Source organism: Notamacropus eugenii, chromosome 3, assembly GCF_028372415.1.
Source record: "Notamacropus eugenii isolate mMacEug1 chromosome 3, mMacEug1.pri_v2, whole genome shotgun sequence".
NCBI lineage: Eukaryota > Metazoa > Chordata > Mammalia > Diprotodontia > Macropodidae > Notamacropus > Notamacropus eugenii.
Window position 1 is genome coordinate 436,897,463 of NC_092874.1, and position 16,248 is coordinate 436,913,710.

The 16,248-nt window shown below is 38.9% G+C and overlaps 1 protein-coding gene across 2 annotated transcripts in view; it reads right to left on the reverse strand.

Moving 5' to 3' along the window:
• Positions 1-284: 284 nt before the first annotated feature.
• Positions 285-16,248, reverse strand: part of LMCD1 (LIM and cysteine rich domains 1) — an 81,253-nt gene continuing 65,289 nt past the window's right edge. For both annotated transcript variants that reach the window (XM_072598604.1, XM_072598606.1), the window contains 2 exons: positions 2,480-2,695; positions 285-912 (listed from right to left, as the gene is read on the reverse strand). In XM_072598604.1, the coding sequence (XP_072454705.1) occupies positions 754-912; positions 2,480-2,695 (375 nt within the window). In that variant the 3' untranslated portion in view covers positions 285-753. The remainder of the gene's footprint in view (positions 913-2,479; positions 2,696-16,248) is intronic.

The following is a 16,248-nucleotide window of genomic DNA, read 5'->3' on the forward strand; positions in this document are numbered from 1 at the left end:
ACATATATATGTATATATGTTTATGTATATTATATATGTATATACATACATACATATATGTAAAATCATTCTATATATACTTCTCTTCATCAGTCCTTTCTCTGGATGCAGATAGCATCTTCCTTCATAGGTCCTTTATAGATAATTTGGGTATTTATAATGGTCAAAATTACTTAGTTACTCAAAGTTGTTCTTAAAACAATATTGTTGTTACTGTATAAAACAATCATTAATCCAGATCTATCAAGCAATGGGCAGTCTGAATAACCAAATAAGGAGAAAGATTTTTTACTTAATAGAACTTTTATTGAGAATGAGCTTATCATGCAAAAAAAATGCACTTTAAAATTTGAATTTTATTTGAAAAGGAGGCTGAAAAAATCATTGGAATCCAACATCCCCCCACCCCTCTCTAGCACCTCGATGTTTCAGGAGCTTCTGTGTTCATGAAAAAGCACTCCTGTTCTATTTCTATATGATCTCGCATTCTGGGAAACTCCTTCTATAAAATACCAGTGGTGCCATGTAACACTCCTTTCATCTGAAAACAGCCTTCCTCCTCATGTTTATACAGAACATTTTTGGTTTTGAATCTATCTACCCACAAGCATCTTTCCTTTAAAAAAAAATATCCCACTGAGAAATATGCCTTAAAGTTGTTTGCTTGAATATAGCCGTTCTCTTCTTCTGCCTCAGGGTGAGATGGCAGGGATTCTGGCTATCTCCCTCCACTCAGGCTCCACGGGGTAACCCTTAAGAACGCTGTGTTTTGCTACAGGTGTGGCACAAGAGCTGGCCCTTAGTCACGATGTAAGCTCGGCCAGTCAATGGTTGCTCACAGCCCTCGCAGACAAAGTGTTTTCGATGCCAGGCCAGATCTTCCACTCGCTGGTAGTCCTCGCAGAATATAATCTGGTAGAACAGAAAAAATAAACCACAAGACTCATTTCAACTCGTTGGCAGGGAAAAAAGGGCTCACCCTGACTTACAAACGGCAGTAACCTGGCAATACTATAGACCCAAGAGCCTAGAATCTCAGAACATTAAAAAAAAAAGAAACCTAACAAACAAAAAGACAATCTTTACACTGATACAGAAAAGACTCGGGAGAGAGATTCTGCATCCATTTTCTATGTATGAGCATGGTATTTGGTGTATGTGGAATGCAGAATTCCTAGCCCCAGATGTGCAAGATTCTTCAGTTGAGAACTGAGGTTACTTGCAGTCAACTTATTGCTTCATGATATCCTGTGATAGTCTTTGGATTGAATCCAAAGTCCAACTTTCAGTCTTCATGTTCCCCTGGGTCTGATGGATTAACCCCTCCTCTTATTCCAAGACATTTTCCCTGGGTGAAGTAAACTCAACAGCAGTGAGTTTGTGGTACGAGTGACCTTCTAGGGTTTGGTCACTGATTAAGAACATATTTGGGCCCCCTAAGGCAGTGATCATCTTAACCTCTGTTTTGAGGTCGGCGAAGGCAAGGGAATAAATCTGATGCTCATGTAGGTCAGAATCATATGGGTAGACCATTTCAATTCCCCTCATTATGTTCCTGAATACTTACATGGTCTTGGAAATGACCTCAGCACTAGAAATCTTGGATGTCTCAGTTTGGTATGGACAATATAACCACAGGGAATAGGAAAAAAAACGGTCAGGCCAAAGGGTCATGTTTTATTGAGATCTCATGAAATAGAGGAAAGGATACTTGACTAGGAATCAAAATACTTAGCATTAAGACTTGGCACTGATGTTTAACTTGGCTAAATCTTTAAAACTCTCTGAGCCTCTGTTTGCTAGTCTGTCAAATGGGGTTAATGATGCTGCCCATTCTAAATTATAGATTTGTTGTGAGTACTGATGTGACCACACTTGGATGGGTATAAAGTTCTTTATTGTTGTAATTGCTAGCTTGTGTTGTTATTTCCTACTTTAGCAACCCCTCCATGTGACTAGAGACTTACTTGCTTCTGGTAATGACGTATTTCTCGTGGAAAGTTAGGGTATAAAAACTCCCACTACTTTGCCATATGGTTCACCTCCCCTTAGCTACCATCTCTTGGACTGAGAGACACTGTTGATTCTCTATGGTGAAAGCCAAGAACTTGCGGCCATGGAATTGGTATAATTGCGATATTTGCTGGAATGGCTTTGTATCCTTTCCCTACCAACTACTAATGTGGCTTTGGGGCAAAGGTATAATGCTATGGCATGGACTCTTACTCACATGGTCCTAGGAGAATGTAAGCTTCTTGGGGGCAGGGTCTATTCAGCTTTTATCTCTGTATTCCCAGTACAGTGCCTGGAATACATTAGACGCCCAATAAATACTTGTTGAATTGAACTAGATTGAATTAAGAGGTGGCTCTGAGAGGTAGAATCAGGGCCTTTTGATCAGATGGTCCCAGAATAATTACTGCATTGTGGAGAGGACTCCACAGGAAAGCACTATCTTTGCCAAAAATAACATCCTTACCTCATCACAGCCCTTGCAACGGGGCCGTACACTCTCGCAGTAATGGCGCCCACACAGAGGAGCACCGTTTTTCCAGAAGTAGATCAGGTCAACCAGAGGTTCAGAGCATTTGGCACACACAAAGCAGGCAGGATGCCACTGCCTATCATAACCAGCTCTGTCTGCATACACCACAGGGCAGTCTGAGGGGGCAGCCTGCTTACAGTGCTCACAGATCTGAAAGCCAGACACAACAAAGGATGTAGTGAATGCATGCATCAATTCATTTGCCATGATGAAAAGCAAACCAGCAACCATTTATCATGGGATTTTGCTGGGCATTGTGGGGGATAGAAGGGAAGGATTAAAAACATGCCAGAGGCAATAGGATAGAGAAGAGTGAGTGTCAGTCAAGGAAACTTGAGTTCACATCACACCACTGACACATATTGTCTCTATGACCCTGAGTGGGTTAACTTCGTCTCCTGGTGTTTCAAGCAACCCTGCACTACCATGCTACTGCAGCTGATTAGCTTCATGGAGAGAGGGAATTTTCTCACCTGCATTTCCCTGTGATGATGAAACTATTGTCAAAAAACACTCAAAAAAGACAGGTTTGCTTCCCTCGATGAATTATGAATAAATGGTATTGTTAGGGTTGCTGTTGTTGTGTTTGTCCTTCGTTTTCAAAGAAGACCATGACATCAGAGAAATGATGACATGACTTGCAGTTAACTTTGTTTTGAGTGAGGGAGGGCTGTGCAGGTCACCAACCTCACTTTTTCCTCCTGAGCCATCTGGATCCAGTGACCAGATATTCAACAGGATGACTAGAGATGGCTAAGGATGCAATGGGAGACCATGGCCTCTTTAGGCTAAGACCTATTCGGGTACTCACTTAGAGTGAGGTAATGAACATTCAGTGAATAGGTGAAATGAGACTTAGAAGCATGAAACAATGAGCACTAGGAGATAACATACATTTAAGTGCTAAATAGCATGGTTCTGATCAGTGATGTCAGTTTCAAATACAAAGGGATTCCTGTGGGACACATATTTTCTTAGAAAACTACAAATGAACATTATCTATATCATATTATATTTTCATTTATTTTTGTGAAACATTTCCCAATTACATTTTAACCTGGTTCTGCCACTCTGGGGAGTTTTGACAGCTGCATTTGATATCTCTTGTTCAGATTTCCTGGTCAAGTCTGCCTGGTCATTTGTTGGGAATGTAAAGGGAATGGTTGATCAGGCACACTAATTATGTAAAGGGGACTGTTGATCCTGAACTCTGTAGACCAGCTCTTCTCCTAAGATCCTTCTCAGCTGTGAGATTCTATTGCTATACTATGCTGGAATAAAGGAAAGGGCAGTATGGACTGGAGTAATCAGGGAAGGCTTCCCAGAAGAAGCAGGTCTTGATTTGTAACCTGAAGTGGGATCGAGATGTAGATTGGAGGGAAACGATTCCATTCATTCTATACTCACTGACCACTGTCTACACATAAGGCTTCATTGTTAACAGGCTGGCTCACAATCTTATAGTCATCCTTAATTCCCTTTCCCCACACATACTGAATCCATTTGGCAGATCTTGGCTTATTATACCTTTCCATTATCTCTCATATAAGTCCCCTTCTCTCAGCTTATACAACCACCACCCTTGCGTACACCCTCAACTTCTGTCCCCAAACTACTGCAATAATCTTCTACTTTGTCTGCTGGCATCAAGTCTGTCTCCATACTCTGATTCACCCTTCACTCATCTGCCAAAGTGACTTTGCTAAAGCACAGAACTATTTTACACCCACCTCTCCTTACTCAATAAACTGCTGTGGCTCCCTAATCCAGAATCATATAGAAGATCCTTTGTCATTTCAGTTCCTTTATAATGTGGCGCTCTCTCTCTCTCACATATACACGCACACATATATGTATACAAACATGCACACATATACACATTTATATATATTATATGAAATACATACATATTTTATATAAAATACATATATATTATACATAAATTATATAAAATATTTACGTATGTGTGTATGTATATGTATAGTGCTCAACACAGTGGCTGGCACATAAAGATGTCCATAAAAATGTTTATTCCCTTCCTTCTCACTTCCTTAAAATCATCCCTTGCAAAATTCCAATCCAGAGGTTTCCTTTGTTTTTCCTTAAGGTCAAGAGAAAGATGTTTCTCCCTAATGGGATGCATATGTAATGTGACTTCCTAATGTGACTGTGTATGTAAACTTCTTTAGATGGCCTGGAGCTAAGCACAGGTCCTTAGGCAAACTCTAATAATTAAATTAATTGATTAGTTTCATGATAACCTAAAAATAACTGGGAAAGGTAAGTTGTGAGTGCTGTTTGGATGGAAAATACATTTTCTACCTGACTGGCTGAAAATGTTGAAAGTTTTACAATTGCCAAAACCATGACTCCCACAGGAAAGGAATTAGCTTATTTTTTCCCCCTGGTGTATATATTCAAAGGACAGTGTCTTCTGAAAGATAGATAGCTCAGGGTTCTGAATTTCCTTCTATTGTCTGGAGGCCTTGAAGGCCTGGAGGAAGTGCTTTTAAATAATCAGGCCTGCTTGGTCCTTTGCAGACCAGGGATTTCTCCACTGGGTGGGAGTTTGGATGTGCTGACCTTTGAAGGGCCCTTTCAATGGCTAGACTGTGAAATGGATCATATCTTAGAGCAAGTCTTCTGATGCAGAATTTCGCTCTGAAAATGTCAAAAGTGCTGTGGTCCAGAAGAGCCAGGTTTATCATATAACAGCATTACTGTTTAAAGAAGGGAAGGCACACCTGAGCAATGGAAAAGAGGTAGATTATTCAGAAGAGCTAGGTCGAGGCAAGTTCTCTATCGAACCCCAAACTGTTTCTCAGTCTGGGACTACTGGAAGGGTGTCTGTAGCTAGCCCCAAATAGGAGGCAGGATGAATTCCCAGCATGCCAGGTCATTGGGTAAAGCTCTCCAGATCACTCCCTAGCCTTGCCTAGAAGGGTAGGTGCTTCATGTCACCCAGATGCTACAGGTATGTTCTAGGCACTGTGCTAAACTCTGGAGATTCAAAGACAAGAAAAAAATAATCTTTGACCTCAAGAGACTTACATTCTCTCCTGGAAGCAACATGTACCATAACAAATGGTCTGGTATTTGTAATTGGCAATCTGTAAAAGTGGTGAACCTTTGCACTTGGTCTAAAGTAGGTCAATCTCATAACAAAGGGCTTGAGGATTTACAGCTGAAGGAAATAAATGGCCATGGGATCCAATCCCTTCCCCAACACAATTTTTAAAATGAAGAAATCAAGACCCGTTAAGAATTGTCCAACCTCACACAACCTCACACAACTCACATAACCTCAGACAAGAAACAGAAGAACTGGGATTTGAACCCAGCTTTTATATTTGAATTTTATATTTGAATCCAATACTTTTTCATCAATGTTAAGATAACAGAGCTGTCCAGGTGCTGTGGAGATCCACTACAACTAGGAATATTGTCTCTTTCCTGGAGGAGATTCTCTGCTCCCTTATCATATAAACTTGACTTTACATTAATTCTCATGGATGCTCTTTGTGCTCCTGGTTTCAACTTTCTCAGTCATCCAAGAGTACTTTTGGGAATATGAGTATCTCTACTGCCTCATAATATCTCAACTACAGACTTTATTTCTTCCAGTAGCCTTTAAAATAAACAACCTAATTACCATTTTATGAAAACAAGATGTCCCAAATAATAAAGTCTGTTGGCACATGTCAGGAATTAATTTCCTTTTCTTGCCAAAGAGCTGTTTTCCATGTTTCTTTCTTGTGAAATCTTAAGAGATTTCAGAGAGTAATAACTTCGGTGACCTAGAAGAATTCCTGTACCCCAATTCTTGGTCTCAGTCATGGAGGTGTTATGAACTGATAAAATGGGGAAGGGGAGAGTTTAAGACCCTAAAACAAGGTTTTTTTCCTCTGGCCTCATCCCTTAATCATGAGTCAGCTAGAAGATTATTTTTCCCTTTGATATTTTCCACTCAATTCAGTTTCTATCCATCAGGACATGAGGCAATTCAGCCACTCTCTTAAACTGCTATAAACTTCCCAAGAGACATCATGTGTTGTAGTCAAATCTAATTGTTCCTGTCTTATGCATGAAGCTTTCAGATGGCCGTGGATAGTGAGGCTTGAAGGCAAGCATGCTGGAATTCAAATCTTGCCTCAGATGCTTACTAGATGTAGGACCTGTGGTAAGTCATTTCACCTTTTTCAGTCTCAATTTTCTCACTTGTAAAATGAGAGAGTTGAATTCAATGACTTTTAAGATTTTTTTCCAGATCTAAATGTATGACTAAGGTTCATTTTTTTTTCCTTTGGGTTCCTTGTTCCTCTTCCACTCCCTACATGTTCCTTATTCAAATCCTATCTTAATGTTTAAACCATTTCTCAAGTTTATTTTGCCTCTTCCATAAAGCCTTCTTTGATAATTTTGTCCCTCATTTATCACATGGAATCATATAAATCTATGATTTTGAAGAGCCATCTGAGGTAATGATATCCAATCTTTTCATCTTAAAAACAATTAAACTGAAACCCAGAGAGGTACATGACTTGTTCAAAGTCACAAAACTAAAAAGTAGAAAAGTAAGAATTTGAACTCAGGTCTCTGGACTCCAATCCAAGATTCTTTTTCCATCATCTGAAATCTTGAAGGGCTTTATTGTTATTGGAAGATGGGAATGAGTAGGGGTGCCAGAGTCTAAGATTAGGGATACTTAATCAAGTTGATATTTCATAAACAGTGTTAAATTCAGATGGAGAGTAAAGTCACATTATTACTGGAGAATAAGGGAGAACAATACTTGTTGACTGATTATTGATTGACTTGAACACCATTTGATACCCACCCACTGTATTTTGGTTGACCTGTTGTATGTCTAATAATGGATATGCTATTAAGAACATATATTTTCTTAGTACAATGAGTATAGCATATAGAATTGAAGCTAATATCTTATGGAAGTGTTGAGTGTCACAATAGTGGACCTAGCAAATTGGGTTATATTTTCCCTTTAAACTTGGAGAACCTAGGTCAATGAGAAGGCTTGATTCGAGGGAAGAATAGTGTTTCCTTTGTTGTAAAGAAAGGGAAATATTATCTATAATGTTCTTATAGGAAAGTACAGCAAAAAATTCCAAATTGTAGCAAAGGTCAAAGTGATTTGGTAAAGATGTTTGAAACATAAACTTCTTAAGAAAAAAAATTATGCTTCTCAAATGTACTTTGAGAATGAGACAATGTTCCCTAGCAGAGATCCTCTGGGTCCTTTTTTATGGATAGATAAGAATGATTTATAATGAGCATACCACTTGTTTCCAAAGACCTGGTTACTTACAGAGTTTAAGTATTTATCTTCTAATTTTGTCCAGATTGGGGAAAGGGAAAGAGAATAAACATTTATTAAGTACCAACTATGTGTCAGATATTATGTTAAGCACTTTATAAATATAATTTCATTTGGAACTCAAAAATCTTATAAAAGTGAATCTTTACATGGAATTAGAAAAAATAAAATAGCATTAAGTGGGAAAAAAATATAATTTCATTTGATCCTCACAACAGTGGGCGGTGGGTGCTATTATTATTTCCATTTTACATCTGAAAAAACCGAGGCACACAGAAGATAAGTGACATGCCCAGGGTCACACAGCTACCAAGTGTGTGATGCTGGATTTAGTTTTCCTGATTCCAGACCCAGTACTCTATCCACTGCATGACCTAGTTGCTTTTTTCTTATAAAATTGTCTATATGAGAAATTACTTTTTTTGTGGAAAATATCTGTTCAGAATCTTCAATCTTCCTAGTAAGTGCATGGACAACAAAATGATGACTTCTATATCTTCCTCCAACAATTCGACTTAATAAACATTTAATAAATGAACAACTCTGTTCAAAGCAACAGCTAAGTCCTGGGAAAACATACCAAAACAGTTGCAGCCCCCAAGGTGCTTACTGTCCACTAGGAAGATGAGGCAAGAGATTAGATATGATCAAATCCCTAACTGGAGAGAATCAAGAATTTTCTCATAATGATAGAAACCCCTTCTACTCTTGATAGATTTCCTCGGCTTCTCCCAGTAGGAGTGACCAATTTATGTTTTGTTTCAGGCAAACTAGTTAGCAGACTAATATGGTCAATAGTTAGTTATACATGCTAACTTCACTATCTTAAAGTACTGGATGAGAAAATCCCTCTAGACTCTGGTGGTTTAACACTATAATCCCATGACTTTGAACGGCCAAGTGTCATATCCTTATCACACACTGTTTCTTTTTGGAGACTCCTTAACCAAATGCTGACCCAGACTAATCCAGAGAGGATTGTTAAAATTTCACTATTACAACATAGTAAATATTAACACAAGAGCCTTAAATCTAACCTCTGGTTTCTTTCCAATGCAAATACTCACAATTTATTTATAAACACAATCTCCCTATTTCCTCTTATGGTGATTATTCACTATCTTCACTTAGCAACCAAATAGATCAGCAGGGAAGGGCTTTCTCCCATGTATTGTTTCTGATGTTTCAAGGTTATATGTCTGTTTCTTCATGCTAACAGTATTTAAGGGTATGTGTCTATAATATCTATACTCGCTTTATCTCCCATCTCCACTTCTTTGGGAAGGAGAAATGGACTTGTTATCAAACATGATGTTCTCTACTGTCAGGGGTAAAAATATCAACAATTTCTAACTTGAAATTTCTCAAGTCTCTTTATCATATCTGTTGTTAGGTGGAGAGGAATAGACTTCATGTTCAGTATAGCTGTTGAATCTGTGATGAGGTACCCTTGGACCTGGTAAATTATAGGGTGCAATAGTTCCTTTGGACTGACTGTTTCCACATATGAAGGAGAAGCAACATAGTACAATGGAAATAACACTGGATTTGTATCCAGAGGTCCTGAGTTCAAACCTCCCTTAGTGTGAGACCTTAAGAATTTCTTCTCCCACAAAAAAAAGACAATTGGACCAGATTGTATTTTCCAGCTCTAAATCTATGAGGCTGTGCTTCTATGGATGTGGTAGAACCCTGGTAACTGCCAAAAACAGTACTGGTTAGGCTGAAAAAAAGGACAGGGTTTAGGGAATCCAGAAAATGGATAACTATTTAGAACTACTCTAAAGCTATTCTGGTAGAGTGAGGGGTAAATAAGACCTTTGCCCTTTTCCACCTTTGCCCTTTCTTCTTGTTAATTTTTCCTCCTTTCATCTTATAGACTAAATATTGCATGAGGATATAATGGCTTTTGAAAACAAATCCAGACCCCAGCTCTACCACTCACTTAACCTCTCTGGGCCTCAGTTTCCCTGTTCAATGGGGTTGGAGTAGAATAGATGATATCTATGGTCATTTCCAGATCTACATCTAATACTACTTTATTCTTCTGATGATTGAGGAAGGCTGTGTTTTCAAATTTCCAGAGAAGATTCAACAGGAAAGAAAAAAGTTGACTAGCCCACAAACCAAACATTTGCTTGGATAACGTCCTGGAAGATTCATTTGCCCACAAGAATGTACCCTAGCAGCAGCCTATACAAACTTCAACTAAAATCTCAAGTTGCCTCGAGTTTCCGTCTGCATCCCAGACATTTGGCAGCTAGGATTGGTACAAGGCTGTATTTCAGGACCCTCCCAGCCTTATATGGACCCTGAATGTCCATCTGCTGAGATTCTGGGACATTGGATTCTGTGCATTCTCTGTCCCTACTGCAGCATTCCAGACCGCATGAATGGAACTTTACAAATGGGAGGAATGTTCCAATTTGCCTTTTCCTTCTCCCTACCCCCACTCAGGCCCTCCATTTCATGGTTATAATGTAATAGTTTGCCTTTACTAAAGGGATTCTGGAACAATAAAAATCTATATCCAATAACGAAGATTGAGTTAAAAATGTATTTATGAGCGTCAGTGGCTTTATAGTTGGGATTATGGAGTAGGAGCAGAGGTTAAGAGCCAGAAAGGACCTTTGAGACAATAACTTTCATTTTACAAATAAAGCTAAGTGACTTAGTTAGGGTCACAAAAGTAATTAGGGAAAGTGGTGAAATCTGAATCCTGTTTCTCCAACTGAAAATCTAGTAATCCTTTCATTATACTGAAGTACTTTTTGGAAGAGGCAAAAAAATACTTGAGCCAAAGGAATCAGCTCTGGAAACATGGAATTCTGATTTCTGCAAAGACACTCAAACAGTCATATAAACTGAATGAAACAGTTTGGCATAGATGTGGACACTCATCAATTTAGCCCAGCTCCCTAAGCCTGGGGACACCTCTAAACTGCTTCCCTGTAGGTTAAGGTCTTGATAAACAAGGGATATTGGCCAGATTGAGGCAAATTTATTTTAAACTGACTGCCTACTAGATACAAGACTCTTTAAGGTCAACTAATTAGGGACCGATGACCTATGGAGGTATATTGGGGTGAGATAGGGAGGCTGGACAGATATTTAAAGATTAACTCCTCATCTTAAACTTTCAAAAGCAGAAGTAGAAATTCTCAAAGTTAGTTAGCATTGCTTCTCCTAAAGCCCTTGGATTCTGGTAGACAATTCTGATATCTCCTTCTATTAGGATCTGCTAAGAATTCACCAAAACATCTTCCACCTAAACTAGTGGAAAAACTTGAAGGTAAGAGGTGTGGGCCAATTTTTAAAATTGTAAAGTTGGTTTAACTGATATAAATGGGCAATTAATGACAATAAGCAGTTAATTTAATGTGAAAATAATGACAATTCAATTAATACTTAATGAATAATGATAGTTAAATTGTTAACTTTTAAAAAATAATATTGCCTTCATATAATATTCATTTTTCACGGGCTGTTGGTTTCTGTCTCCTTTTTAATGTGATAACAAGAAACAAGGGTTGTTTTTCATGGGTTTACTCAAAACAGCCACAGGAAAGTGCAATCATGTCTCTCCCCTACTAAAAAACTGAAAGGCTTCCCTATTTCCTCTGGAATTAAGATGCAAACTTCTCTGTTTAGTATTTAAGTTTCTTCATACTCTGAATCAAGTTTACCTTTCCAGGTTGATCATACATTTCTCTCCTTCACTTGGATCTATGTTTTATTCAAATTGACCTGCTGGTCCTTCTCTATATTTGACATCCCATCTCCTGACTCCTATGCTCTTTCCTCATCTCCACCCACCTCTTAGAATCTCTGGCTTCTTTTGTACTCAGATCAAGTACTACTTTATACATGAGGCCTTTCCTGATTCCCCCTCACTACTAGGTCCCTCTGAAATTACAATATATAGATTAATTATGTTAAATTATTTTGGGGGATTTATTTATAGGGCCACAGTATCATAGAGCTGGAAAAAAGCACCTCAGAGGTCATCTAAAGCAATGCCCTCATTTTACATTGTTTTCCCAAGAAAGTCCTTGAAGGCAGGAAATGTCTTATTTTCTGTCTCTATATCCCTGATACTTAGCCCAGTGCCTGGCTTGTGCTCAGTAATGTTTCTTGAATGAATGAATGAATGAGTAAATGAAGGAATTCAGTTCAGTTTTTAAGTAGGCACATATTGCCTAGCCAGTTTTTGGCTGTCTTATGATACAGACTAGTCACTTGGACATCAGAAGATATAGAGGTAGGATAATCTGCAGCCAGACCAGGGAAGTTGGCTGGAATGTGGGCTTTCACTGGGATTGGTTCAGGAAAAAAAGACAGCTCAGTAAGGGAGCATTTGGTCTTATTCTTAGTGTCCAAACAAAAGAAGTCCCCACAGCAGGAATTGCACTCAGATGAAGGGGTCCGTGGGAAAGTCTTTTAGGAATAATTATTTCTTTTTTCTAATTGGCCTTACAATATAGGAATCTTCTTCTTTTCCTTCTCCTTCCCCTCCTCTTCTTCCTCCTCCTTCCCTTCCCCTTCCCCTCCTTCTCCTTCTCCTTCTCCTTCTCCTTCCTTCTTCTTCTTGTAGCAGAGCACAGAGCAGTGATGGTTTACATTTGTCCTCTGGTCTTGGAATTCAGTTCAAGTCAGTAAACACTTATTAGGCACTTAGTATATACCAGACACCATAGTAGGCACAAATCACATTCCTTCTGCTGTCTCATCTCTCCTCTGCAGAACACTGTCTGTCTTCTATACCTGGAACGCAATCTCACCTCACTTTCACTTCTAAGAATCCCTAACTTCCTTCAGAGTTCTGCTCAGAAGTTACCTTTGACATGAGATAAGGCCTCTCCTTAACTGCCCTCCCTGCCCCAACTCCCCAGTTGTGATATCTTCCCCCAACAAATTAACTTGATTTTATTATGAATGTAATAAGGGTTGCTAGATGGCTCAGTTGATAGAGAGCCAGACCAGGAGTCCGGATAGACCTGACTTCAAATCCAACCTCAGATACTTGCTAGTTATGTGATCCTGGGCAAGTCACTTAACCTCTATTTGCCTCAGTTTCCTCATCTGTAAAATGAACTGGAGAGGGAAGTGGCACACCACTCCAGTATCTCTGCCAAGAAGACCCCAAAAAAGGGTCAGGAACAACTAAACAACATTACATATACCTTTGTTTTGTACAATTTTCTATGTGTACTTCTTGGTTGCCCTATAGAATGTAAGCACCTTGAGGGCAGGTGCTATTTCATTTTGTATTTATGTCCTTAGCATAATATTTGGCACACAGAAGATGCCTAATAAATACTCATTAATTGATAAACATTGGTAATACAAAGGTGAAAAAAAGGATATCCTCAAGGAGCCTCCATCCTATCCAGAAGAATTGTATTAAAGTAGGCTAATGACAAAGCGCCATGATGGATCCAGATGGGATCTCAGGATGAGCTACCTGACAGTAGTTCATTATAATGAGGATGTTATAATGGGGGACTAGCCCTTTAAAAAGTGTGTTGAACTTCCATTTGTCTCAGGTAATCTAGGACCAAAAGTGGAGGGAGAAGACCCAGAAGTGACCTAGAAAAACATAATCATTGAATGCAAGAATTGGAGGGGACTTTAATTCAGTTCCACATACATTTGTTATTCATCTACTATACACCTAACATGGTATAAAGGGTGGGGACAGACACGAATTTTAGATAAAACCTGGTTGTAGCTTTTACGGAGCAAGAACTCATCTGTCCCAACCACCTTCTAAATACACGGAACTTGACGACAGCATCTCTTGACAAATGATCCCTCACCTATCAAGTGTGTAAATGTCTCCAGTGTTAAAAGGCTCCATTTATTTTCTGACAGTGTTAATTGTTGCAAAGTTCCTCCTATTCAGTCAAAATTTTCTTCCCTGTGTCTTTGACTCATTTTCCTTTGTTTTATCTTCTGCAGCCAATTAGAATCAATCAATCAATAGTTATTATGTGCCAGGCACACACATGATAGCTCTTTAAATATCTAAATATTTGAGGACAGTGATCTCCATTAGGGAGTATATTGCAACATGATGGATAAAGGCAAACCTGAATTCAAATTCTGCCTTTGATATATTCTGGCTGTGTGACCCTGGGCAGGTCACTTAGCCTTTCGGTTGCTCAGGTAATTCTCCAACACTGAATTGCAGGACAGTTGCTGATTTGTATTAGTTGAGTGATTTTCCTTATTGGGAACTCCCTATATCAATTAAATTATATTTCTTGATTTAAAAATATCCCATAAGGGAATAGATAGGATCCTGACTTCTTACAGGCCATGCCAGCAATGTGCCAGGAAGGGAAATTATTCCTACTTACTTCCTTCTCTTGGAAACATTAAGTTGACCACAAGAAGCCTTTTCTGATCCTCTACTTGCTCATCAGGTAGGTAGCACAATGGGCAAATCTGGGACCTGGAGTCAGGACGATCAGAGGTGGAATCTTTCCTGAGATATTAATGAGGTGTGGGACCTGGGCTAGTCACTTAGACTCTCCCTGCCTCAGTTTCCTTGTCTGTAAAATGAGGATGATAGTGATAGCACCTTCTTCACTGGCTCATTGTGCAAAAGTACTTTGCAGCTCTTAGAGTGTGATCTAAACTCTAGCTAATTTTATTATGAATGAAGACAGATACCCTGGACATATAAACAGAGACCTCCTAGTTAATTATTAATTTTAATTAGTTAATTTTAATTTTCTTAAATCCTTATAATAATTATATCTTATAAAAATAATTAAATTTCATTAAATTTTAATTAAGTAATATCCATGAATTGACACTCAAGCAGATAGGAATCATAAGACCAGACCTGGAAGAGACCTTATAGGTCATTTAGTCCAACCCCCTGATTTTGCTGACAGGGAAACTGAGGCCCAGAGAGATGAAATGAATTACCCACAACCCCACAGGTAGGAAGCAAGCATCAGGGGTACAATTTGAACCTGAGTCTTCTAATTTCTGAACCTTTATCCTTTCACTGTACCCCACTGTCTCCTACACTATCAGTCAGCTCACCTTTCTCTGTTTTCTCTATGAGGCTAACAACACAAGGTTTAGATTTCTCCTGTAGGCCTCAGTCTTCCAATCTAAGCCATCTTTCTGACATCTGGCCAAGTTAGCTTCTCGTATTAGATGAACAAATACCTGCAGCACTTACCCTAAGACCACCCCCATGTCCCAACTTGGTTGTAAGGGAAGAACAGAAAATTAACAGGTGCAAACAAGGCTAGTAGCACAAAGGCTTCATTGTGGGAGCAGCTTAACCCACAAAATATGGCCCCTCCTAGACGCCAAGCCAAACTGCAGAGGCAGGGACATCCTGACTTGCAAGGGAAGTTAATGTTAGCATGTTAGAACAAATTCTAAATTAGAAGCAGACAGTTTACCAGGCCATCACATTCAGTCTCCTACCAGTTTCTGCTCTTCAGCCCTAAAGGGTAAACAAGGAGTTACAGAAAGGAAATTCTTTGCCATTTGCCTGGAACAAACAGTAACACACTCAAACTCTAGAAAAGTATATTGTCACTGTACAGGCAGGAAAGGTCCACTCAATTCCCCAGCTCAGGTAGTACCTCCTATGTTCAGAGCTGGGTTCAAATCCCAACTCTACCTCTAACTTGAGTAGCCTTGGACCTGTCTGTTAATCTTTCAGAACTCAGTTTCTTCATCTGTACTGTAATAATAGCTAATAATAGCTAGCATTTCTATATTACTTTAAGATTTGCAAAACACTGCACCTACATTTTCTTTTGATGTATAAAATGAGGGGATTGGACTAGGTGACCTCTAAAAGCCCTTGCAATTCTTCCTTTTGTTCTAGTGTCTTGGACTTGACTTTTGTCCAGGCTTCTTAAATTGAGTAATGTGACCATGGAGAAGAACAAACCATAGCACTTCTTTATTTTCATGAGCCTGGAACTGAAATTTAACATTTCCTTCAATTATAAGCATAGGCAGCAAGTACTGTTCTGAGAAGGGTTCAAAAGCTTCATCAGATTGCCCCAGGTTAAGGATCCCTGCTCTATGGAAAAATAAACAAAAACAAAATAAAAAGCATTGCCAGGTCAGTACTTCTTGCTTGCTAGCAAAATGGATGGCAAGAGATTCGTTGCACCATTATATGATGAAAAGGATCCAGGATTTAGACTCTAAGGATGTGTATTCAAATCTAAGTTTTTCCAATCACTGACAATTTAACTTTGGGTAAGTCACAGCCTTTCTGTGTCTCAGTTTCTTCAAGTGTAAAATGAACCAAGACTTCCAAGGTCCTTTCTAGCCTCCATCCATTCTATGATCTCTTCCAGGGACATTGCAAAGAGTTTGA